Source organism: Podarcis raffonei, chromosome 7 (assembly GCF_027172205.1).
Source record: "Podarcis raffonei isolate rPodRaf1 chromosome 7, rPodRaf1.pri, whole genome shotgun sequence".
Classification (NCBI taxonomy): Eukaryota; Metazoa; Chordata; class Lepidosauria; order Squamata; family Lacertidae; genus Podarcis; species Podarcis raffonei.
Genome location: NC_070608.1, coordinates 36,178,376 through 36,201,323, shown reverse-complemented (window position 1 = coordinate 36,201,323; position 22,948 = coordinate 36,178,376). Strand labels below are relative to the sequence as shown.

At 39.5% G+C, this 22,948-nt stretch overlaps 1 protein-coding gene across 4 annotated transcripts in view; it reads right to left on the bottom strand.

The window, feature by feature from the left end:
• ASPH (aspartate beta-hydroxylase) overlaps positions 1-21,744 on the bottom strand; it is an 86,519-nt gene extending 64,775 nt beyond the window's left edge. Inside the window, exons 1-4 of one of the 4 annotated variants that reach the window (XM_053396049.1) lie at positions 21,521-21,744; positions 6,716-6,865; positions 6,198-6,242; positions 3,813-3,881 (exon numbers count right to left, since the gene is read on the bottom strand). In XM_053396049.1, coding sequence (XP_053252024.1) covers positions 3,813-3,881; positions 6,198-6,242; positions 6,716-6,865; positions 21,521-21,575 — 319 coding nt within the window. In that variant the 5' untranslated portion in view covers positions 21,576-21,744. Of the gene's footprint in view, positions 1-3,812; positions 3,882-6,197; positions 6,243-6,715; positions 6,866-9,149; positions 9,342-21,520 lie in introns of those variants that run through there. The other 3 variants (XM_053396050.1, XM_053396051.1, XM_053396052.1) reach the window with 3 other exon arrangements.
• Between the last annotated feature and the right edge of the window lie 1,204 nt (positions 21,745-22,948).

Below are 22,948 nucleotides of genomic sequence, written 5' to 3'. Positions count from 1 at the left end.
CAATCATGCCAGAATAGTCTATAGTAATTTAACACTTTATTAGAAAGGTGAATCATTTAAGGGTTAATAGTGTAGGTTACTACCATAGAGCTTGTGCAGGTTAGTGCTAAGAATACACAGCACAGGTTAGTACTAATAAAGCACAAACCGACGCAAAGCCATACAGAAACCAATCATACTACTGAAGACACTTTTGTCTTACCCCAGTCTCTCTCTCAAAAAGGCTTTTTGACAAGTGAATTACATCACATGGCTGATATGTCCATTGAGGGTAAGGGGTTACATCAGGTTTTACCCCAGTAGCCTGTTGCATTTTGATAATTGAATTTGATCCCTGAACTAAAGTCATTGGTTCTGTAAATCCACAATAACACATGTCTTTTTTCCCTGAACCCCTTCATTCTGTGACGTACCATCAACATCATCTGCAGCATCGCTCTCTTCTTCTTCTATGATTTCAAAAGGAGTCATTACATCATAGAGAAATGAGAGGAAACCATAAAACCAATCAGAACTTTCCTCTGCTAAAATATTAAGGACTTCCTCAAGTGAATCAATATTTTCATTATTGCCATCTTTGGTCAAGCCTACACAAGAATAAAAGGAAAGAGAGAGAGAGAGAGAAGGCAGCAGTTAGGTGGAAAAAGAGAAATTGAAGTAGAAGGATTTAAAAGAGCCTCTTTCATGATCAGCAGTCTAAAACAGTATGGTTAAGAAAATTAGTAAAAAGAAATCTGGAAGTTTTAATAAGCACCCAAGAAACAAACCATTTGAAGAAATTGAAAAAATACTGACAAAGACATATTCCTACTACTGACCTTGCCAAGGTGGTTGATTAGAGGCCACTAATGGGGAGAGGATTAAACACATGCTTATGCAAAAAGCACCAAAAGCTGTAGCCTTTCCTCACAGATACAACTTGTATCATTTTGGTTCTAACCCTTTCCTCACCTTTTCAAGCAATATATTCTATTGATATTGAGTAACTAGAACTGTACACAGTAGTTCATAAAGTGCCACAGAATTATATAAAGAGATTGTGATCTCTTGATATAGCAGCTCTCTAAGATAAGAGTTATCCCAAACTGGATGCGCTCCAGCCTGACCAATTTCCCTAAGAAATTTGGGGAAATTGTTCTACAATCTTTATGAGCACCACTTCAAACACTAGCAGCCTGGTTTCATTGTAATTCAAGTATAGCCCCTCTCTTTTGCATGCATGGCTTTTATTAAGTGTTCCCCAATGTTTAATAAATCTAAATAATTCTTCCTGACATTACCGTGTCATTCAAACCCCTCCCATCTTTCCATGTTGCTGGCCTTCTGCATGAAACAGGTAGCATTCCTGAAAATGCCATGTCCCTGCACTTCAACATTCTACCTAGCAAGCTAGGTTTTATTAGAGTATCTCATAACCACTTTTAACAGTTTGTTATTGGTGTAGAAAACTGCCATCTTCCACCCATTATTTATAGGGCAAACCATTCATATCAGGCAGGCGCAAACCCATCACAAACTCTTCTCCCCATACCCTTAATTTGCAAGTCTTGCACTGCCAAAGATCCCCCATCTCTGGAAACATATCCTAAGAGCAAAAGCATATTGGTTCAGTAACCAATAAATAAGTCCTTTCTAAAGGATGATTTTGTTGTTTTTTCCTTGCAGAATTATATAAAGCAGTGATTGAGAATTAGAAAAACCTTGATCCCCATTATAGCTGCTTATTCCCTTTACTGGGAAAACACTGCTATCAGATTGCATTTATCTTGGAACTACAGACTGAAAAAGAAAGAAAAGGAGAAAGCAAATGGGTGTCTGTAACCCAAAGCTTGATGTTTTATTATGTTTCAATATATGCTGTATGCCACCCAGAGTGGCTGGGGTAACCCAGCCAGATGGACCGGGTATAAATAATAAAATTATTATTACTACTACTACAAAAATGAACAATTAATAAAGTAAGGGTAACACCCCTAAAATCACACCAGCAAGCCTGTTTTAGGAGATGAAGAGATAGACGTACCTTGTGAGGGAGACAAAGCTTTCATTATCCTGCTCATATGAACCAGTCATGGTCATGGACTGGGGAATATCTGATTTCTAATTACATGTACATCTATGAAACAGTAGCATGATCATGTCTTTACAACTGTACAGTTCTTTTACAGTCTTTACAACTGTACAGTTGCAAAATAATGTTACCACTAAAACAAGGCTCCTGAACCAGTAAATTACTGACACCTGCCCAAACGAATCAATATGCATTCTCTCTCTCTCTCTCTCTCTCTCACACACACACAGCTCATCTTATCGTCCAAAGGTCTGCTACTCAAAGTTTATGTATTTTTTTTAACATAAAGCCAAAGTTTGGCATGTAGAGGTATTGGGTACGCATCTTGGTGAACAACTAAATCAGTATTGTTCATATTATTCATATTTAATATACAAAGTTCTGCAATGTAAATCTTGAAACTGGGGAAAGAATTAATCACAAATAACAATGATAGCACCTGCCTATTATCACTCCATCACCCCTTAGGGTTTTTTTTTTGGGGGGGAGTTGTTTATGCTGTATAGGTTATTAGTCGACTCATGAACGGAGGAGATTCAGGGTGTGTCTGAATATATTGATTTCTATGCTATCTGTACATTGTTAAATCACAAATAGTCAGAATACATAAAAGCAATTTGGGTTAAAGGTTGTAGATGATCAAATGAATTAGGTATCTGAAGACACAGGAATATATTTGCCCAGTGCAGCGACACAAACTAAATTTATTAAGTTTCCCAGACAAACTGAAGATCTTAGAGAACATCTGAATGTTAAATCAATATCCCTGTACTAAAAGGAAGCAACACAGAGCCTTTAAAAAGCATGTCAATATAGCATAAAAATGCCAAGATATAGGTAATTATTTTTATTTGAGAAAGGTCCCAGGACTTGTTCTCTTCTTCTTTTAGTCTTTTATCTACTTCTAGATAAATTCCACTTCCAACCTATGTAATTCCTCTTATTAATCTAGTATTATACTATTCACCTTTACAACCTAGCTATTCAAATCAGGTGCACTGTCCTAAGTGCCCTTTTCCCTCACGTCTCACTCTGTAGACTGGACTTTGCAAAGTCCTCATTCTTTTCTGTCTTGTCAATCTTCTGGCTTTTTAGGTACGTCTTGCTACTTTTTCCTCTTGATTTGCCTTATATAGGTCTTCTTTCGAGTTTTACTTCAATTGTATCTTGGGTTATGTGCTTCAGTATGTTTGACAATCAAACTTCACACTTTACATCAGTTCTCATCCCTCTTAAATCTTATGCTTTTCTCTTCTGTTTTTGTTTTCATTGCATACTATAAATCTTATGCTTTTCTCTTCTGTTTTCGTTTTCATTGCATACTATGACTGTTTCTCTATATAAAATGGTTCCAGTGCTCTTTTACACCTTTTTCCCTGATGGAACTCAAGGCGGCTTAATAGGCTTAAGGACTTTAGGATTTCTGACCAATGTTTCTCAGGAATCTTTTATACAGGTAACCTTAAAAAGTTTTAAACATATTATCACTTTAAACATTTATCGTACTAAATGTTTCATACTGTATAAGAAAACAATAGGACTACAGGAATACACTGTGCTGTGCAACATAATTTCACCAATATTAAGCAATTACTGTGATTATTTTAACACTTTGAGTTACTTTTTGTTTAAAAAGACATATAATAAATAACGGTATTGTGAAATTTTGGAAACCAGATTCATTATTTTAATGCTGCAACAGAAGGTAATGTTTAAGTCAGTTTTAGAAGTGTCTACTTGCCTAGCAAAGCCTTGGCATCTTCCACATCAAAATCTCCATCTCCATCAGCATCATAGATCCCAAGTTTTCCTAGAGCAGGGACAGAAAGAAACTAATTCAGTAATCTATTTCTATATTAATCTGTTGAATGTGTGATGGAATGTAGCAAGAAATCATGAGCCTCAACATTTTATAAAAGATGTCATTCCAAAACACAGATGCAAGTTTACTAACTGTTTTGAGATGATATACATTTTTTCCAAATAAACAAACCAAACTCCTTAAAATATAGCGTATCTTTCTGCAAATGTGAAATCCTTTTGGATTGCTAAATCAGCGCTTCATTACTTGCTAGTATTTAAGGAACTGTAACAATTTTGTATCTGAAATGACTATGCAAGTCAAGTGACACAATGGCTGTAATCCTGCTCCATTCACATTAGTGGAAGTTATGGGACTGGCTTTTTAATAGGAACAGAATTGCACCTACCAGTTCACTAAATAGTATTTATCTAGATTACTGGAATAGTATTTGTTCAAGAAAAAAGAACTCAAAAATCTACTGCTAAGTGCTACATGATGATTGCTTATTAATAAAATTGCCTATCTAATGTCAAAGGTACAATACTTCATAAGCAGCATATCAAACACAACGTTCAATGCATCTGTTTCAGACAGTAAATTGGTGTACTCAGGAATAATGCAGATGCATGCAACATAGAAATATTCCTGCTGCTATGGAAATTTGCAATTGCTGCATTTGGGATACTGGCAGAGCCATAGCCCTAAACACTCAAAAGAAATTTAGGCAGAAGCAATTTCAATCAGAGAAATGCATGCCAAGCTGGCTGATACAGTAGATTAATTGCTAGAAAATCCTAAAAGTTGGAGAGCATAGTTTGAGCTCATTTTTTGCCATGGCTTATTGAACAAGGCAGAAGCAACAGTCATGCGGAGAAGAAGCTAAAACAGAGTCCTGCCAAGGTGGTTGCTCAAAGGGCATATTTGTTTTATCCCAAACAACAAAAATCAAAATATCCAAGAATGAAACTGAGAATTCTAGCAACACATTCAATTGCTATTCACTAGTTATACTGAAAACAATATAATAAACCAGCACTATAAGAAAGGAAATCTAGCTATGGTTTGGCTTGATGTCTGAGTTGACAAGCCATCATTAAGGAGATTGTTCTGCTTCCAAAGACCAATATAGCCAGAGACAGGAGAGCAGAGCAGACAGGTGACAAAATCAGGCAAACAGCTCTAAACCAGTTTGATTGATTCTTTGAGTTCAGCTATGCTATGCTCTCAGCTATGCTATCCTCTCAGCTATGCAAACCATAGGATTTGGAATCATGACTAAATAGAACAGATAGTGATTGTGGGTTGCAGCCAGTGTTAATCCTACTCAGCATAGACCCACTGTAATTACTGGACCTATCTAACTTGGGCCCATAAATTCCAAAGAGTATACTGCAAATATAACTTGGTTGAATACAACCCTGCATAATTTATTTTAATGAATTTATTATGGAATCTTTGTAATTATTTAACCTTCCCAGATACTAATATTTTCATGGCTACATTTCAGTTGGAAACAATTACTCATTTCCACATGATGTCAAAACACTGTAATAAATCAGCTAAAATCTGCAATTCTGAGCTTTGAAAAGTCACATTTTGTTCTTAAGGCTCACCGCTTTAAACATATTTGTAGTCTGGATATTGGATGAATTACACTTTTACACATAGCCAAATCCTCTACCTTCCATTTCACAACTACATGTGGACTTTAACCAAATTAATGGTAGTTGTGGGAAAGGCAGGCAATTGAAATGTCTTCTCACCCACCTGCATCCCTCCGACTTCAATCCTATAGATAATTTTGGCATGAAGTGCAAATGGTTACACTATTTCTATTTGCTCTGAGCTCCAACAGTCTCTAGAATCAAATCAAATGAAGCAAAATGCCCCAAAGCAGCTTCATATAGAGATAAGCAGAGAACAGGCTGCATGCCAGGTGATACCTATATCAGCTTTCCACTCTCATAGGAAAATGGGAAAGTCAACTTAGATCATACACTTCCCCCAAAGAATACAGTGCTCATGCGATACAACTCCTCCTCCTCCTCAGCTTTTTATTATTTGTACACTTGGAGAATTTGTTTTTTTATCAAGTGGTTCATAAATTTGCTTAATAAAGAAGTACCAAAACTCAACCCTAAAAGAAAGAGTAGCAGCTGAATAAGGTTAAAAATCTGAAAACCACTTAAAGAAAGCAAAGATTGAAGGATGTAGCAGAAGATAAAATAATGAAGCATATTTTGTTTACTCCAGCAGTATGCCAACAGTCAGGTATTTCAATCCCAAGAAGTATAAGCATAGTTTATTTCTCTATAATCCTACCTTGGAGTACCTCTGACAAGTTATAACGGAAGTCCTTTGCTTTGGCTGCATGCGTGGTAAAAATATAGAAACCATTATTCACATTGTCAAAACCTGAACAGATGAACTACATGATTTACTGTACTCTTTAAATCAACACTTTCATGAATATCTGGTGCTTGATAGTGAACAATGAATAAGCACCCGTAATTGTTGAAAGGTTAAATCCAATGTTGCACTAGTAAGGTTTCACTTAGGAAATGAGACTTTGGTTTCCTCTCCTCCCCCTATGCACCCTTAAAATTTGCTCTTGAGGGTCCCTCAACTCTTTGCAGCTGATTTTGTGAAGGGGATGCTGGAGGAGACAGGAGAGGAAGAGGAAGTTCAAATGTATTACAAAAGTCCCTTGTGCCAGTGGAGCCACAGAGCTGGATATGATCCAAGGTTCTTAATCAAAATCCTGAAGTTGCAAAAAAAATGACATTTGGAAATGTGAAATATTAAAATTACTTCATTTCAAATGCTGTTGGAATGCTTACCTAGCACTTCCTCGTAATCAACAAGTTCAAACCAAACCACAGCAACTGATGTCCATACTCCCAGCAGTGCAATTACCATAAACCAAGTAAAAAATGAACTTCCGGAAATTCCTTCTTTCTTCCCATTCTTGTTCCCTCCATGTCTTGCTTCTGTAAAATAAAGCAAGTGAAATTACTACTAGAAAGCAAGGCTTACAATTACACATTCCTGCAAATATATTATTTGATTACACAAAATTCAGAATGAAGGGTTTCATGCAATTATTTAAAAGACTGTCTTTCAAGCCTGGTGATTTAATTTAAATCAAAGTCATTTAAAATTATTTAAAAAATAAAATTATCAAACATAAAACATAAAAATTATCAAACATAAAAAGATAAAACTTATCCTTTATTTAAATCTTGTTTCCCATTTTGTAATTCATTATTTGAACTGTTTTCCATTATGCTCATGCCTCTTCCATGCCTCTGCAGCTCTGTGTCACCCCAAAATCTTTTTTGTTTTTTTAAGGTATTGGGCAAAAGATTACCATATTAACTTGAATGCAATACACACCTTTTTGGGATCCAACCCAACCCAGAATAGTAAATACTATATTATTATTTTGTTTAGAACAGATCTCATAATTCTTTATTATATGCAAGATTATTGATTTTCATGGTGTTTAAACTGGATGTTATAAGTAAGATCACAGAGATGTCAAGATAGTCACAGAACCTTGGTAAATTTATGGACTATGGGGGGGATGTTTAAAAATGAAGAACTGCTGACCCCTAGGTTTGGCTACTTAGCAAAGAAACGTAATCATTGCTTTATCAGCTCCCATTTTTCATAGGTCCATTAGTTTCAGAAGAGAGTTAGTTCAGAAGAGAGTTAGTTATTAACTCACTTGTGGAAATAAAGCTAAAAGTACAGTACAGTTATTTGCTGCCCTGAGCTCCTTTGTGAGGAATGGTGAGATATAAATCAAATGAATAAATAAATAATCAGACTCATTAACACATTTAGACTTACTTCTGTGTAAACATGTATAGCAGAAGTAGCCAAGCCTTCAAGCTATTTGTGGATGCCAACTTCAGCCCCAGCCAGTCTGGCCAATGGCCAGGGATGACTGAAGTTGAGGTCCAACATCTGGAGAGCCACAGTTGGCTGTCACTAATGTATAGGATTGCACTCTACTCTAGAGTATTGGGTCCAGAAGAAAAACTACCAAAAAAATCCTCAGTCTCTAAAGCACACTAAGAAATTTAGGACTGAATCAGGAAGTAGCTTCTCCACATTCAGCCTGGCCTTAAACAGTCATTAGGGGCAGCATCAAGTATTATATACAGTAGTTGCTCATGTTACAGATGAATATATTTAAATATTTCCGTAGCACAAGTCATGGGAATATAATATAGCACACTACTGGATCCAGCAGCTTCATGGATAGTGAAGCCACTTACGATGTAGAGACCAAAGCAGAGATAAATATAGTATTTAGCAACTGATATTTCATAGTCTATATAAGTAAAAATGATCTCAGCAGCAGATAGTTCCCCCTGAGATTTAGCAAAAACTTAAACTCAGTTTCATTTTCATGGAAAATGCCACATTATAAACATTTATTTTTGAAATTGTGAAGTACTGTTGAGCGCTATGCAAACACATACCACTCAAGAACCAATGTGAAACAATTTCTGATGTGAAGCTTTCACTGCAAGCAGCAGCTAGACTCCTCTGAGCTATGCTAATCAGAACCTTATCTTTTTTTCCTTTAAGTTTTATCATATGACATTTTATAATTATGAGCCAATTGAGAGCTAAAAGCATATTTTATATACCAATTTAAACTCATCCCAGAAAACGAAATCAAGGATGATGCCCTGCACGCAAAAACTGCCAGCCATGTAGAAAGTAGGTCAATTTCCAAATCTGGTAAGCCTTTACTTTCACCTACCATATGTCTACACAGATCCCATAGTCCTGTAAAATACAGTGCTGCACTTTCAAAGCTCATAAAATAATGTGAAGAACTAGGTCTTCGTGAATATTCATTCACCTCAGGTTTAATATGCCCCATTTTCTATAAAGGGATCTCTGTTCATTCTCTAGATTCAAGTAGAAAAAATGGCACCCACTGTCAAAATCTGAAGACAAAATGTAATCCATTTATTACATGAGATTAAGCCCCACTGAACAAAATTGAGATATGCTTCTAATTAGACATGAAGTCATAAACACTGTATATATCTAGTCAAAAATAAATCTCATTGTTTGCATTGTATCTATTTCATAAAGCTATACAGCTCTAGGAAGAGGAAATCCCAAATATTAATAATTTTTAAACTATTTAATCTTCAGATTAAAGTTATACCACAATACATCTACAGTTTTGCTGCTCACCCCCAGATTCACAAATACAGTAGGTATTCCAAGCTGCTAGAAGTATACCTGAATCTTCAGCCATGGCATCAGTGTCCTTTATCCATGAATTAAGTAAATCTTAATATAAAAAACAAGTGTCCAGATAGAATCAGCAAAAAATGTCCCTCATGTAAGCCTTCCTACAGCCACAAAGAAAGTTTCTTACAGCCAACTCAGCTAAGGCACGAAATCGGACCCTGCTGCAAACTGCTCAAAAGCTATTTTTAGTGCAATCATCTGCAAGCCAAATGCTTTTAAGTACCCATATGGAAACCCAGTGCTGACGACAATCAAATTTGCCCCCTCCTACTAACAAAGCATCCTGGATCTTTTCTGTCTCATTTAATCTCTAAACACCAACATACCAGAGACGCAAAACAGAACAGATTTTAAAAAATGATTGCAGGAAAGCATGCCTCAGTGACTAAATTCTAAGAGCATTAAACCTTCTGTACAAACTCAAACAAAAGTCAGGACACAAAGCTTGTCTGTGCAATTTGGGCAACAGCCACAAACGTTTACATGATGCTGACAGTCAGCCATCGGATGACTTTTGGGTGCATTTCTAGCTATAAACTTGACACAATTGTAGTCCACAATTACAGAAAGGCACTAACACATGTATTATGTACTACTAAGGATGGTGTGTCACTGGCAAGAAAGAAAGGCACATGCAGCTAGGCTGCCTTCTGATTCAACATTTGCAAACCATGCTTTGAACTGGAAGGTAATGGCGTTTAGTGAAAGACTAACATTTATAAACATGCTTTAGTTTGTAGCTCTCCTCAATCAGGAAATATTGTCAATAGCCCCTTTTCAATTTTTTGAAAACTTCCTTCTGATAGCTTTTTAGAAAGCATTGTGTAAACATTAGATTACACACACCCACAAAACCCCCAGCTAACTTGTTGAATTCTAGCCCAAATAATAAAGACTGTTGGCATTTTTGGAAGATTTGCAGGCTTGAATTCCGATGTGCTTTAGGAGAAGAGTGTTTCACAACTAAGGAGTGAATAATTTGCCTACATGCTAATGGTAAAGAGCAGCCAAAGAATGCCTATTAAAAAAAAACCTTTCATTCTCAAAGAAACTACATTCCAGTACACAGCTGAGTAGTTCAAAAGTGACAGCACCATGGGACCAACCCAGCTTTCTGTAGGGCAGGGTGCAATAGCTCTGAGGCAAAACCTGCCTGCTAATGCCTCAACAATTCTCTCCTCAGGAAGCTATGGCATTTGTTTTCTAACAGCCAAATCTAAATATGTTAGAAAAAAAGGTACAAAAATCCCATTTAGCAAATCTACCTAAACAATAAAACTATAATCCATACATGCATATATTTATTTATTGACTGTAGATAAATTGGACCCATCATCAATGTGAAGTTCAGAACAATTTTATAGAGAGGAACAGCAACTAGAAGAAAATCAATTGAAGTAACTGCACTATATGGCTGCAGCATGTTTTTTTGGTACAAACTGAGTAAAACGTTAGACCTTAACTAGTGTGATTTCGCTATGCATACACAAGGAAACAGGCAATAAATCAATTTATTATGAATAAGTTAATAAATGGCTCAGTTAATTTAATTGAATCATTAAGTACAAAAGAGTAGTTAACAATAATATAGGTCACAGAGTGAGCCAAATAACTTCATTTATTAAATGCCACTCCTTGTAAAGAATTTTTTTTTGAGATAGCTAGCTGGCAGCTAAACAGTTTTCACACGGTCCTTTATAACAGGTTAGTATTTGTGCTCCCAATGCATAACCAAGCAGCAAACAGCCAAGGATATCAGGGACTACAGTTTTCAATGGTTCGTTCCTAAACTCAGGCCTAGGGATGGATGAATCTGTCAATTTTTAAATCTTAAGTTCAGCTCACCGCATTTCAGTAACAGTTTGCAATTTTTTATGCTAAAGTCATGAAAATGTAAATCAACATTTTAATGTGCATTTCTCCTAAAATGCACTTTGCTAAGCAGTTTTCCTATTGTTGTATTTTATTCTCACTAACATAATTATTATTATGCACATGTTCCCACAATATGTACATTTTTACACACTTTTCTTATTTGCTGCAGAATCCAGAGGAGTGTAAATTTCAAAAGAAAGCTGCATTTAGGTTCACGTATTGTTTCAGAGAGTGGTAATTAGGTAGTCACATTAAATGTGAACTAAACTGAATTTCTCTCCCATCTTATTCAGGCCTCAAAGCCCTCTTCAGGCAGAGAAGGAAGAATTCAAGACGAACACTGGCCCCTGAAACTCAAAGACAGCATAAACTCTCTTGACTGGTCAACACCTTTGTGTTTTGCATTTGGGGAACCAGCTTCCAACTTGCCTGACTTTAGCTCCAGCTGATGGCTTTTGATTCCCCTCCCCTAGCAGGAGAGCACAACCTGCAAGTCTAGATTCAGGTATGGCCCTAGTCTAGTCATTACACAGGAGAATATCATGTGAATCTGACTGGTTTCTGTACATGAAGCTAGTGTGAGTTTTATAACCACCCTGTGTAAGCTGCAGGAAACTTTCAACATTGTGCTGTTCTACATGATATCCAAATCATCTGAAAACTCTTTACCATATCTGTCAGCTCACATTGCGCAGCACTTGATCACTTAGGAATGTGCAATGCTAATACAAAAATGTCTCATACAAGTGGGCAACCACAATTAGTACAGTCTTTTTAAACATTACACCTGCTACACAGAGAACAACCATAAAGGTTTTCCATGGCTATAACACTTTCTACAAAAACTTAACTAGGGGCATGCAACTACAGTGGTACCTCGGGTTACAGACACTTCAGGTTACAGACTCCACTAACCCAGAAATAGTACCTTGGGTTAAGAACTTTGCTTCAGGATGAGAACAGAAATTGTGCTCCGGCGGCACGGCAGCAGCGGGAGGCCCCACTAGCTAAAGTGGTGCTTCAGGTTAAGAACAGTTTCAGGTTAAGTACGGACCTCCAGAATGAATTAAGTACTTAACCTGAGGTACCACTGTATATTTTATGGGTTCTACCTTTACAATTCATAATCAATATAGAATTACATTTTGACCTTGGGAGTTATCTTGGGGATAGTTCAAGTACAGTGGTACCTCTGGTTGTGAACGGGATCCATTCCAGAGGTCTGGCTGGATCCCAAGGTTTTCACAACCCAAGGAGAAGTGATAGACTGCTTCTGTGCATGCACATGCAGAGAAACACTTCTGGGTTTGCTGCTTTCGCAACCTGAAGTTTACATTACCCGAGGGTAATGTAACCCAAGGTACTACTGTGCTGTCCTATTGCCTCACTAGGTAACAACCCCTCATTTGAAGCACCTCTAACTTCTACTGCAACATTGAGGAATGAAACATTTAAGCTGAGGATGGTTACAAAGACATGATCTCTATATATTCTCTGAGATGCCACAATTTCAAGCAAGCAAATACTACAAGCAGCTCTGAACCTTTAGCCACCCCTCATATATGGGAAGAGAGGATCCCATAGACATGGCATGTAAAAGTCAAACAGCCATTCCCCCATAGATGTCTCAAAGCAAGTAAAATTATCAAGTTTTCCTATGAGAAACTGTGACTCCTGTAGAGTTCCTGAATAGGCAGGAGTTTCTGAACAGGTTTCATTTCAGAATATTGTCAAGATAACCCATCTCACACAATAATCATCTGGCCAGAAGTAGTTAGCAATTTCAAAATTCAACTTCTGAGCTATTAAATCGGTGGGATGAGCATGGGGGGGGGATCCCTCTCCAGATCTGTCACAGAAGTACTAAAATATTTGGAACCTTTTTTGTTAGGGGGAAAAAGCAGATCTAAGGGAGAATTCTTCATATAATAGTATAAAATGGAGAAAGACTGACAAACAACTCAAGGTCACCCAATGAAATGAAATCTCCTGACATTTTCCAGAACAGGTTTGTATCCAAATAATGCATTGCATTAGTGAAATGACTTTTCCTCATGCAATTAAACTTCCCATCCTCCACTGAAATCTGCCCATCAAAGAATAAAAGCAGGGGATCTACAGAAATTGTCAGATTCTTTTTATTGGTATTTTTAGGGAGGGGTCCTTGGCAGTAACAAAAACTCTTGGGGGCAGGGTACGGTCCACCCTCGTTGCGTCATCTTAAAAAGTATTTTAAAAGTGGTTATAGATGTTGTCACAAAGACTACTTGCATTTCATGGGACAAAGCATCACTGTCAATGGAACAAAGTGATTACAAATTAGCTGTATAAAAGCAGCTCTTTGAAGAGAATAAATGACGCAAAACCCCTAATCACATAGCTGCTCACCTCTTGTGATATTTGTTCATCAATTAATCCAGAGAAGTAACTCAGGCAAAAGGCTGGAAAATTAATTAATAAAAACACTCTAAAAATCATTTTATCTCAATTTTATCACTCGTTACAGTTCATAAAATACATACATTTGTTTGAAAAGTTGTACTTAGTCAATAGATTACAAGGGAGAAAAATCAGATGAGAGCCAATGTGGCGTTTGTAGTATTCAGAGTACTGGAACAGGGCCAGGGAATCCAGGGTTCAAATTCCCACTCAGACATAAGGCTCACTACATTACCTTGAGCCAAGTGCTGTCTCTTAATCTAATACACCTTGCAGGATTGTTGTAAGAGTAAAATGGGGAGCTCTTTGGAGGAAATCTGTGATATAAATGTAATAACACATTTCATTTCATTTTTTTAAGGAGATGGTATAATGGTAATTTAAACAAGTCTCAAGCAGGATAGAAGTACTACTGTTACTACCAGACATTGATTCAAGGCCAAGTATAATCTGTACTGTAATGGCTTTAGGGGTTGCTTGTGCGTAAGTTGCCGCCACTCTGGGCTAGGTTGGCTGGTTAAACCATTTCTCGCTGGACAGCCATCCACTCCGTGGCTGTTCAGTCGCTGGCAGAATCCGTCAGTGGGCGTTTCTTAAACCTTTTCCAACATAAAAGTTGTTTGACGCCCAGTCTCCTCCTACTCTCCCTGCGCGAAAGTCTTCTGCGCAGGGAGGGCATGGGTAGCGGAGGACCTGTGCTCTCCCCGCTGGTGTCCAGTGAAGAGTCCCGGAGCCTGCTCTCTGCTTCCCCCATTGGCCCCCCTCTATCCCTGGTGTAGCGCTGATTTTCTTCCCCAACAGGAGACCTGCCTCTCTCCCTGCTTGGCCCCTCTCCAGCATCGTTGTGGGGCCTTGCCTCCTCCTCTAGTTCCGATGGCAGTTCCCTGACATGTACCAACCAAAGTCACACAATTCATTTTAAGAGAATTAACAGAGTAAGCTATATAGATGGAATACAGGTGATTACAGATGCAAGACTATGTTTGTAGATGTGAGATAGTGGGTCTTGAAGATAGATTGAGGGTGCAACAGGTGCTATATTCAAGTAGTTTTTCTGCTCCTGCTGCTACTTCCATTCTTATGAAGCCTTGTTTCCTATTCTATCTATAAATCGAACGGAAACAGTAACACAAACTCCACATACTCTACAAAGCTGCCAGGACAAAATTGAACAAAACTGGCACCACAGACTATGAAGAAGCTGAAGAATAATTTGCACTTAACACTGAAACCCAAGTACTCCTAGTACTATATAGTGTGCTTTAAAAGAGGAGAGCAATGCAGGCCTCAAAAAATACCCCAGCACATGGCTTTACAGAATTCTTGTTTTAGTTAAAATCTCTAGGTAGTAACTAGATGAGTTTTATTGAGACATCAGATCTCAGTCGTCCAGATTTAGTACATATTCATGTTCTTAGAGCAGTTTAGGTTTACGTTGGGCTTCATCCTCTAATTGAATGCAAAAGCACATATATTCTGTCCACCTTTTAAAAAAATATTTATATACCACTCTTCATCTGTAATATCAGAGCAATTCACCAAAATACAATAATAAAACAACACTTTAAAACAATAAACCACTGTAAACTTCCACTCACTTTAGCCAGCAATATACATTATTCCAAGCTAGGAATTAATCACATGCAAAGGCCTGAGTAAATAGAAAGGTCTGGAGCAGATACTGGAAGCTCCTTTCAGATGGGATGGAGCTCTATAGAGTAAGTACCAGCACATAAAAGGTCTTCCCTCTGCATGCTGCATACTGTGCCTCAACTAATGGCAACACCATCAAGAAAGAATACATAAGATATTTTGTATCAGGCATGACCAACTCCCAAGAGACTGTAATCTACTCCCAGTATTAAATTTTTTTGGCAGTGATCTACCCATTGTCACTGGAGGCAAGAGGTGTGTGCATGGGGTGAGTGGATTGCCCAGAGTTGTTGAGCAATCTACCAGGATCAGCCGGAGATCTACAGGTAGATCGCGATCTAATGGTGGGACATCCCTGCAATATTTCATTTTGCTCTACAGTGGGGGCTGATAGATTCATCACTATCACACTATGAATACGAAGAAAGCCTGTTCAGGCAGCCTGCTTAAAAGAAGGCCAAGCAGGAAAGACAGGGACACACATAAAACTTAAAAGGGCATTTGAACACTACCATTATTTTCTTTCTATGCTCTTTTGCATTCATTATCTGTTTCCCATTGTTGCAACATGAGTAAAAGCTGCAATCCTAAATAGCTCTATAAGATAAGAGTCCTGTCTGATCACATAATTAAATATTATTTCCAAATCCTTGCTTAAGGGAGGAAAGGGGTAAATTGCATAAACAGCCTATAGGTTTGACTTTTGTCAGACATAAAAGTTTGCTTAATCTGGTCAATGCCTTATTTAATGCCTTATTTCTAACACATCACCATGATTGCGTGGCATGCAAGGCGACTGCAGATATGTTCAAACCTATTCATTTCACAAGAAGAAAATGTGTGCACTTAGCAATTTTCAGTTGTGAAGGTGTGCTTATACAACCTGAAACAGGAGCTTTGAACTCCTGCTCAAGCAAAAACATGGGAGGAGTTTCAGGAGTGAGGGGTGGGGGAGAGACCTGCCTCTTTTCAACCCCTCCCCCCAGGCCTTTCTTGCTATGTTAAAAGGATCAGGTAGCAGGTGACAGGAATGGGGATGAGACTCTGGTAAGCCAAAGCCATGGCCTATCAGAGTAGACAATTATGGGTGAGATGGACAAATTGTCTGACCTAATAAAAGGCAGTCTATGCTGCATTTCAATGATTATCTCCATTTGCCTTGGGACTGCAGAGCAGACAGGAAGCACTCTGACCTTTGTCACTGGCCAGGGAGCCAAGGGCCACTGGGAGGCAGTACACCCACCCAGCCCCACCAGAAGAATACTGTTATGTACTGAGCTGAATCCTAGAACAATATGATCCAGAATGCAGCAGTCTGACTGGTCTGCAGGAGCCACCCAATCCAGATCCAGGTGGAAGTGAATCAGCAACCTGGCCTGCAGGAGCAGCCAATTAGGCTTCTGGAGGAGGTGAATCCGCAACCTGATTGGCCTACAGGAGCAGCCTGGAATTAGCCAATCACATGGGGCCCATTGTGTAAATAATGTATATATAGTTAAACGTTTTGGGGAAAGTTTCATTCATTGCTACTATGAGCTGAATAAAGAGCGTGAAATTCACACTCGACAAATACCATGGCAAAAAGACACAGTCTGAGCCCAACTGTCAACTAGAGGAGCAGCAGCTGCAGTAGTGAGTTTGCTTTTTGGTGATGGTGATTGTTTATTATTACAAGAAAGTGCCTTGAAAATCATTTGATTAAAAGGCAGAGTATAAATCTTCAAAATAATAAATAAATTAAAAGTAGAATTCTATTGTTGATTATTTTCTTGTTCATTCCAAAACCACACCACTCATTAGTAGTTTTCTTTCAATGCAAGCATTTAACAATTGAACAAATATTTAACACTGCAACTAATATTTTCAGGAAAACTAATATAACTCTTCAACATAGGTTTAAAAAGAATTATAAAATGATGTTTTTCTTTTCTCCAGGGCTGGAAAATCGGATAAAGCAATCACCATGTGCCTAAAGTTGTTGTTTGAAAAAATGTGTTGGTGATTAGAAATTTGAATCTTTTTCATGGCTAGAGCCTCTGGTGGTAGCATCTATGAATTTGAATGATTTCCCAGCCCTAGATCTCTCATTTCACAGCATTTTAAAGCACACAAACAAAAACTTCTCATGCAGCAAATCAATCCATGAGTGTGGTTACAAAATAAACAGTGTTATCAGTCACAGCAATCGTCACACTTTACCAGTATATGATGTTCATCAGGGAACAATCACCTTGGTGCAAGGAAAACATTGCACAAATGGCCTATAATGAAGAATCCAATAAACCATTAGCATGAGACATACTTCATTGTTCAGAAATAATACATAATAATATATATTCCATAGCATTTCTTCAGAAGTGAAAAATCAGAGAAATATCAAAGTGTACATTGTTTCAGAAGGGGTGTAAAAAATTGCCAAGAAAAGATACGTTTTGTCTAAAGTCCAAGCGGCCCTTCCTCCCTGCATAGTATGTTTGTTCTAAAGGTATGGGCAAAACTGAGCACAGTAAAGCTGTATGCCACCATTATATTTAATGAATGTTGGTCTTAGTCTTGCTTTAACAAAGTAAACTGTGAGAATGCCACATTATATTGCAGAGAAACTAGATATACTTTACTAGGAAAGCTAACTACATGGTGAGACCGGATGACGAGCAGCCTTGCAAGGAGTTAAGTGGTGGGTGGGTGTGGAAACCAGAGAAAGTAGTGGAGAATGGAAAGCACAAAGAATTAAGAAGTGCAGGCATTTCTGCTTCTTATGTCCCTCCATTGTACAAACTGTCAATTTATCCCTACTCTGTGCATAAAGACCTCTCCTCTTATCCCATGACTGCTAAACTTACTCAGGATACCTAAGTGTTTGAAACTCTAAATACACAGATTGTATCTAAGTTCTACTCAGAGAAGACTCATTAAAATTAACATATTGAAGTTTCCTTTATCATACACTTCAATGGGTCAACGCTGGATAGGGTTTACTCTGAGTAGGACTAACACTGGCTAAAACCCAATGTCTACTTAGTCATCCTTATTCATGTTGACTTGTTGACATACTCAAAAAAACACTAAAAAGTTAGTGGGACAGGACTTATCTTTGTGGAAGCCATGGCCGTTTTTCAGTTAGACCTGTAAGCTCACAGAGACTGTGAACAGTTTATGTTGTGATTATGTGTGTGTATGTATGTCTATATAACAGAATGATAATATGTCATAAAGCAGTCTACTCAATTATATTCTAAAATCTTCAATATAGCTTGTTACCAGCACATACAGGCACACAAAGGTATAATCAATGTGGGAACACTGAGGAGGGCAGGTATAGGATGGATGGGTGAAATATGCCTGAATGCCCTGTATGCCACCAAATCTTGGCCATGTTAGACTAACTATACATTAATGCTACAGATTGGATTTATTTCGAAGTAAATATATGTACAATTGATCTAAACCAGGCTTCTGCAACCTCGGCCCTCCAGATATTTTGAGACTACAATTCCCATCATCCCTGACCACTGGTCCTGCTAGCTAAGGATCATGGGAGTTGTAGGCCAAAAACATCTGGAGGGCCGAGGTTGAGGAAGCCTGATCTAAACAGAACCAACTCTGAAATATGCATATGAGGTAGCCACCATTCTAACTACACTTACTTGACTGGAAGTAAGTGCCACTGAACACTTTAGGACCTGCTTCTGAATGAACATATTTAGGGTTGGGCTTTAGGTAAGGATATTCTCCCTGGTCACAGAAGGAAAGAGATAATAACCTTATGAATTCGGAGCTACTTAACAAAAATCTGTGGGGGAAAGCACACTTTCCATGTTGAGAAAATGAAATGAAATCAGTGAAAATGAAAGAAAAGAAAAACCTGCCAGCTAACACTCCACTTTACTAGCTAAGTTAAAAATAAATAAATCCTAATTTCCACAAAATCTGTATACCAATCTAGAGTATATTTAGTTGGAAGAAAGTAATATTTTGAGAACGGATATTTTTGCTTGGCAAAAAAGAAAAAGAAACCCTAAAGGCATTCATACTAACACCAGCCACAAATTCATCTGACCTCTTATCACTAACTAGGTTTTATTATATAAAGTTTTCCATTCACTTATGCATGTGTTCTTTTGCAAGTTAAGATATTTCTGTGTCACTAAAATGCCAGTAGAGAAGGAAAAGGAGGGGAGATTGATTTAAGTACAAGCAGCAAATGTAAACCATCTGGTCATACCTCACCCTTTTTTAATGGGCAGTTGACACGTAAACACTTTGGAAGAGATGAGGGAGTAACCAAACAGAAGTATTGAAAATACCTTACTGGCAAGCGATACAAGTCTTGCCACACAATCAAGAGAAAGCATTTTATACTTGCACATGAAACCTGATGCCAGATTACAGGCAACAAACTACAATGGTGATTTAATGAGATTGTGGGTTAGGCTGCCATGTATAAAGTCCTAGAAAATGCTCTCAGCCAGCTAATTTAAAATCTGTTTCCCACCACTGCAGCCTCACAAAGCTGTACTACACAGAGTTACACAGAGTTTTGGACAAATCACAGCAAAATTCATCTGTGTAATTCAATGTCCAGCAGAACAGAGGTGTTGAACAAACAAAAAAACTCTGACCAACAATCAGATTATCCAGTACAGATTCCCAAAGATAACTGTGCTAGAAAAGTGCCTCAGCACTTTGTATAAAACCAACACTTTTATCTGCATGTAAGTCTAACTAAAATCAACGGGACTTCCAGATAAATATCTTAAGGATTCCATTGTGATACAATAGTTTTGCTTTATTGTAGGTTTATGCAACACCACCAGTTAACAACAAGGTTAGCAACATCCACTTCAAGAGAATGGTGTGCCACCATACCACTTTGAAATAGATTCTTCCAAGATCTTCCCCCAGTGGGCTATAGTTAGTGCATGATAGAGCACAAAGCCATCGTACAGCAAGGCAGTAATCATCAGAAGCACCTGATAGCCATCTTTCTGTGTAAAGAAAGACACTCAAAATAACTGTATGAAATACTTTGCAGTGTTTCAATACAGAATGGAACAGAATTTTATTCTAACACACAGTACTTGCACTTTACGCACAATGCAGATACCCTTGCAGGATGATAATCCCCCCAAGAGAAGGCCACATTAGCTAGCCTCTCCTCAGGTGTCCTGAAGATGGTCCCCAAATGGGCTGCGAATGGAACAAAATTGTGGCATTACAGAAAGCAATGGCAATTGAACAACAAAAAGCTGGGGTGGGAAAAGGAAAGGGATAAAAAGAATTCAGAGTTAGGGATATTTCACAGAGGCCTGCACATCAACCTAGTCAATCAACACTTGATCTGTGCCAGTTTGTGCACGAAGTAGCTATTTCAGCCCCAAGTGTTTATCATCAAGAATTGGTGCATGTTTACTCAGAAGCAAGCCTCACTCAATTCCATGGCATTTCACTCCAGCATACATGGGTCTGCAACCTTGCAACACAATCCTATGTCTCTTTGTATGGAATTGCGGCCCATTGTCTTCCACAAGAGTCGGCCTGGATCACTTAGTTGGTTAGAACTTGGTGCTGTTAATGCCAAGGTTGCAGGTTCAATCCCCATATGGGACAGTTGCATATGCCTGCCTTGCAAAGGGGATTAATCCTCGGGGGTTCCTTCCAACTCTACAATTCTATGTTCCTATGCCTTCAAAAACCACACATTTTCAAAAGAGCAAGAAAGACCACCAGCTCCGAAGGTGTGCGCAGGATGGCAGCCTCTTTAAATCGGATCTACCCAGCTGAGAGGTGTGACCTGTGTACACAAGTGGAAGGGGAAACAAACGAAGCCAGGCTCCTCGTCTCTGAGTCTGTGTGCTCAAGGAGGAGCTCAGAAGCGAAGGGATTTCGAGAGCGCTTTCACAACCTGCAGCCGAGCAGCGCAAGAAGCTGCTGGATCGGGACCAACGGCCCACTGACTCCCGCCTCCTGCTCTCACGAACACAGGAGCCCTCTCGTCTCCCGCGGTTTTGCCAGCGACTAGTATTCAGAAGCAGGACCGCCTGAGGAAATCCCGGGCTCCATTTTATTCCCCTCCTCGCCCCTGATCCCAGCAGCACCGTCCAGGCCCCTCATTCCCTTCCCCAACGGGAGGGAGCCTCCTCCTCCTCCGAGACCAGGGCAGGCATTCCTGAGGGGCCGCCTCGGGACCGGCAGCGAGGCGGCTGGAAGAGGACTTCAGGGCGCCAGTTTCGAAAAGCGCGGCGCTGACAGGAGAGGAGAGGCCCCGCTCCCACCCCCGCCCTCCTCGCCCGGCAACGCCGCCTCCGGAGGACCGCCGGGTCGGGAGACCCAGGAAGGCGGGACGGGCACCTCTCCTCCATAACAGGCCCATCTGGGCGGCCGCTACTGACCTCTCCTGGCTCCGGGGCCGGGGCTGCCGCTCTTGGGGCTCTTGCGCGGGGCCATGTCGCCTCCTGTCAGGTAACGCCGCCGAGGAGAGTGAGAGAGGCGGGAGCGCGCGACGGGAGGAGGAAGCTCGTTCGCGACGGGGGGCGGGGCTCGGCGGACGCCCGCGGCTCCTCTCTTAGCTCTGGCACGCCGACCTGACCCTTGCGCGGGAGCCCCTATTGCCCGACTGGCAGCTGCTCCTAGCAAATCGCGAGGCGGAGGGGGAGGAGCCGCTCGAACGTGATTGGCAGGTACGGGCCGCGGGGAACGCCTCCCGACGTTCTCGCGCGCGCCCGTTGCGTCGGCGGCGGGGACCGTGCTTGGGAACGCATCGATTGGAACGTGGCAACGCAGGAGGAGAGGGAAGGGAGAGCGAGGGGGCACGTGGAGGGCGGGAGAGAGTCTGCCTGGGAGCGACTGCCGCTGGTTCTGTGTCTCGTCAGTGCAGCCCCGGAACCATTTGTTCAGCTTGCAGGAGCTCCCATTGCCCTGCGCACATTCCAGCTGGAATTAATTCCCACCCTATTCCATTCAGCGGGATTTGCTGCCGAGGTTTTTCCCCCCACCGCTGGGTCAATTTATCAGTTGCACGGTGGAGATTCAGGTCAGGATTGCATCTGTTCGCCTCCCATACTGTGGTTCCCATCAGAATCACTCCCACAGGTGTTTTGTTTTAGTGAGCAGAAACTCAAATCACATGCCTAGCATCTCATTTACTTAGGCCTGTAGAACTACATTTCTGTTCAGTGAGCTTAACTGTAGGGCAAAGTGCGCCGTAATGCATCCTGGGTTCCTTCGCAACCACTGCTGAAGTGCATTGCATAGCATGTTACAGTATATCTGCTCCTCTGAAGTATCTTTTGTATAATGCAGTCAAGTCTGATCCTGTTTCATGTTACAAAATAGCACTGCAATCCTAATGATACTTTGATACCATCAAAGTCTTATTTGTTTCATTTGATTTGTACACATGTCTATTTTGTATTGACTATGACATACATGCTTATGTACCTTCAGCTAAAAATCAGTCAGCTTTTCTTGAGAAATGCAGAGAAGACTGCATATTATCCCCAATCAGTTCATTGCTGATTTTTAAAAGATGTAGCTGGGTTGAAAGTTTCTAACTATTCCTGTATATAATCCAGAGACATTCATTGAATATGTTTTAATGAATGACCAAGGTCATTGCAAACCTGGGAACCTTTAGGAGGATACTGTATAAATTTAATTAATAAACAAATAAAAACTCAGTAATGTTGCATAAAATTTCAAAGTTATTGAAATCAGGCAGGAAATATCTTTGCAACATTTCTTTCCACCAGGATGCAGTAAACGCTTTTAAAATCTAACAGGAATAAATGTATTTTTTGCACACTCATTTGAGAATTTCT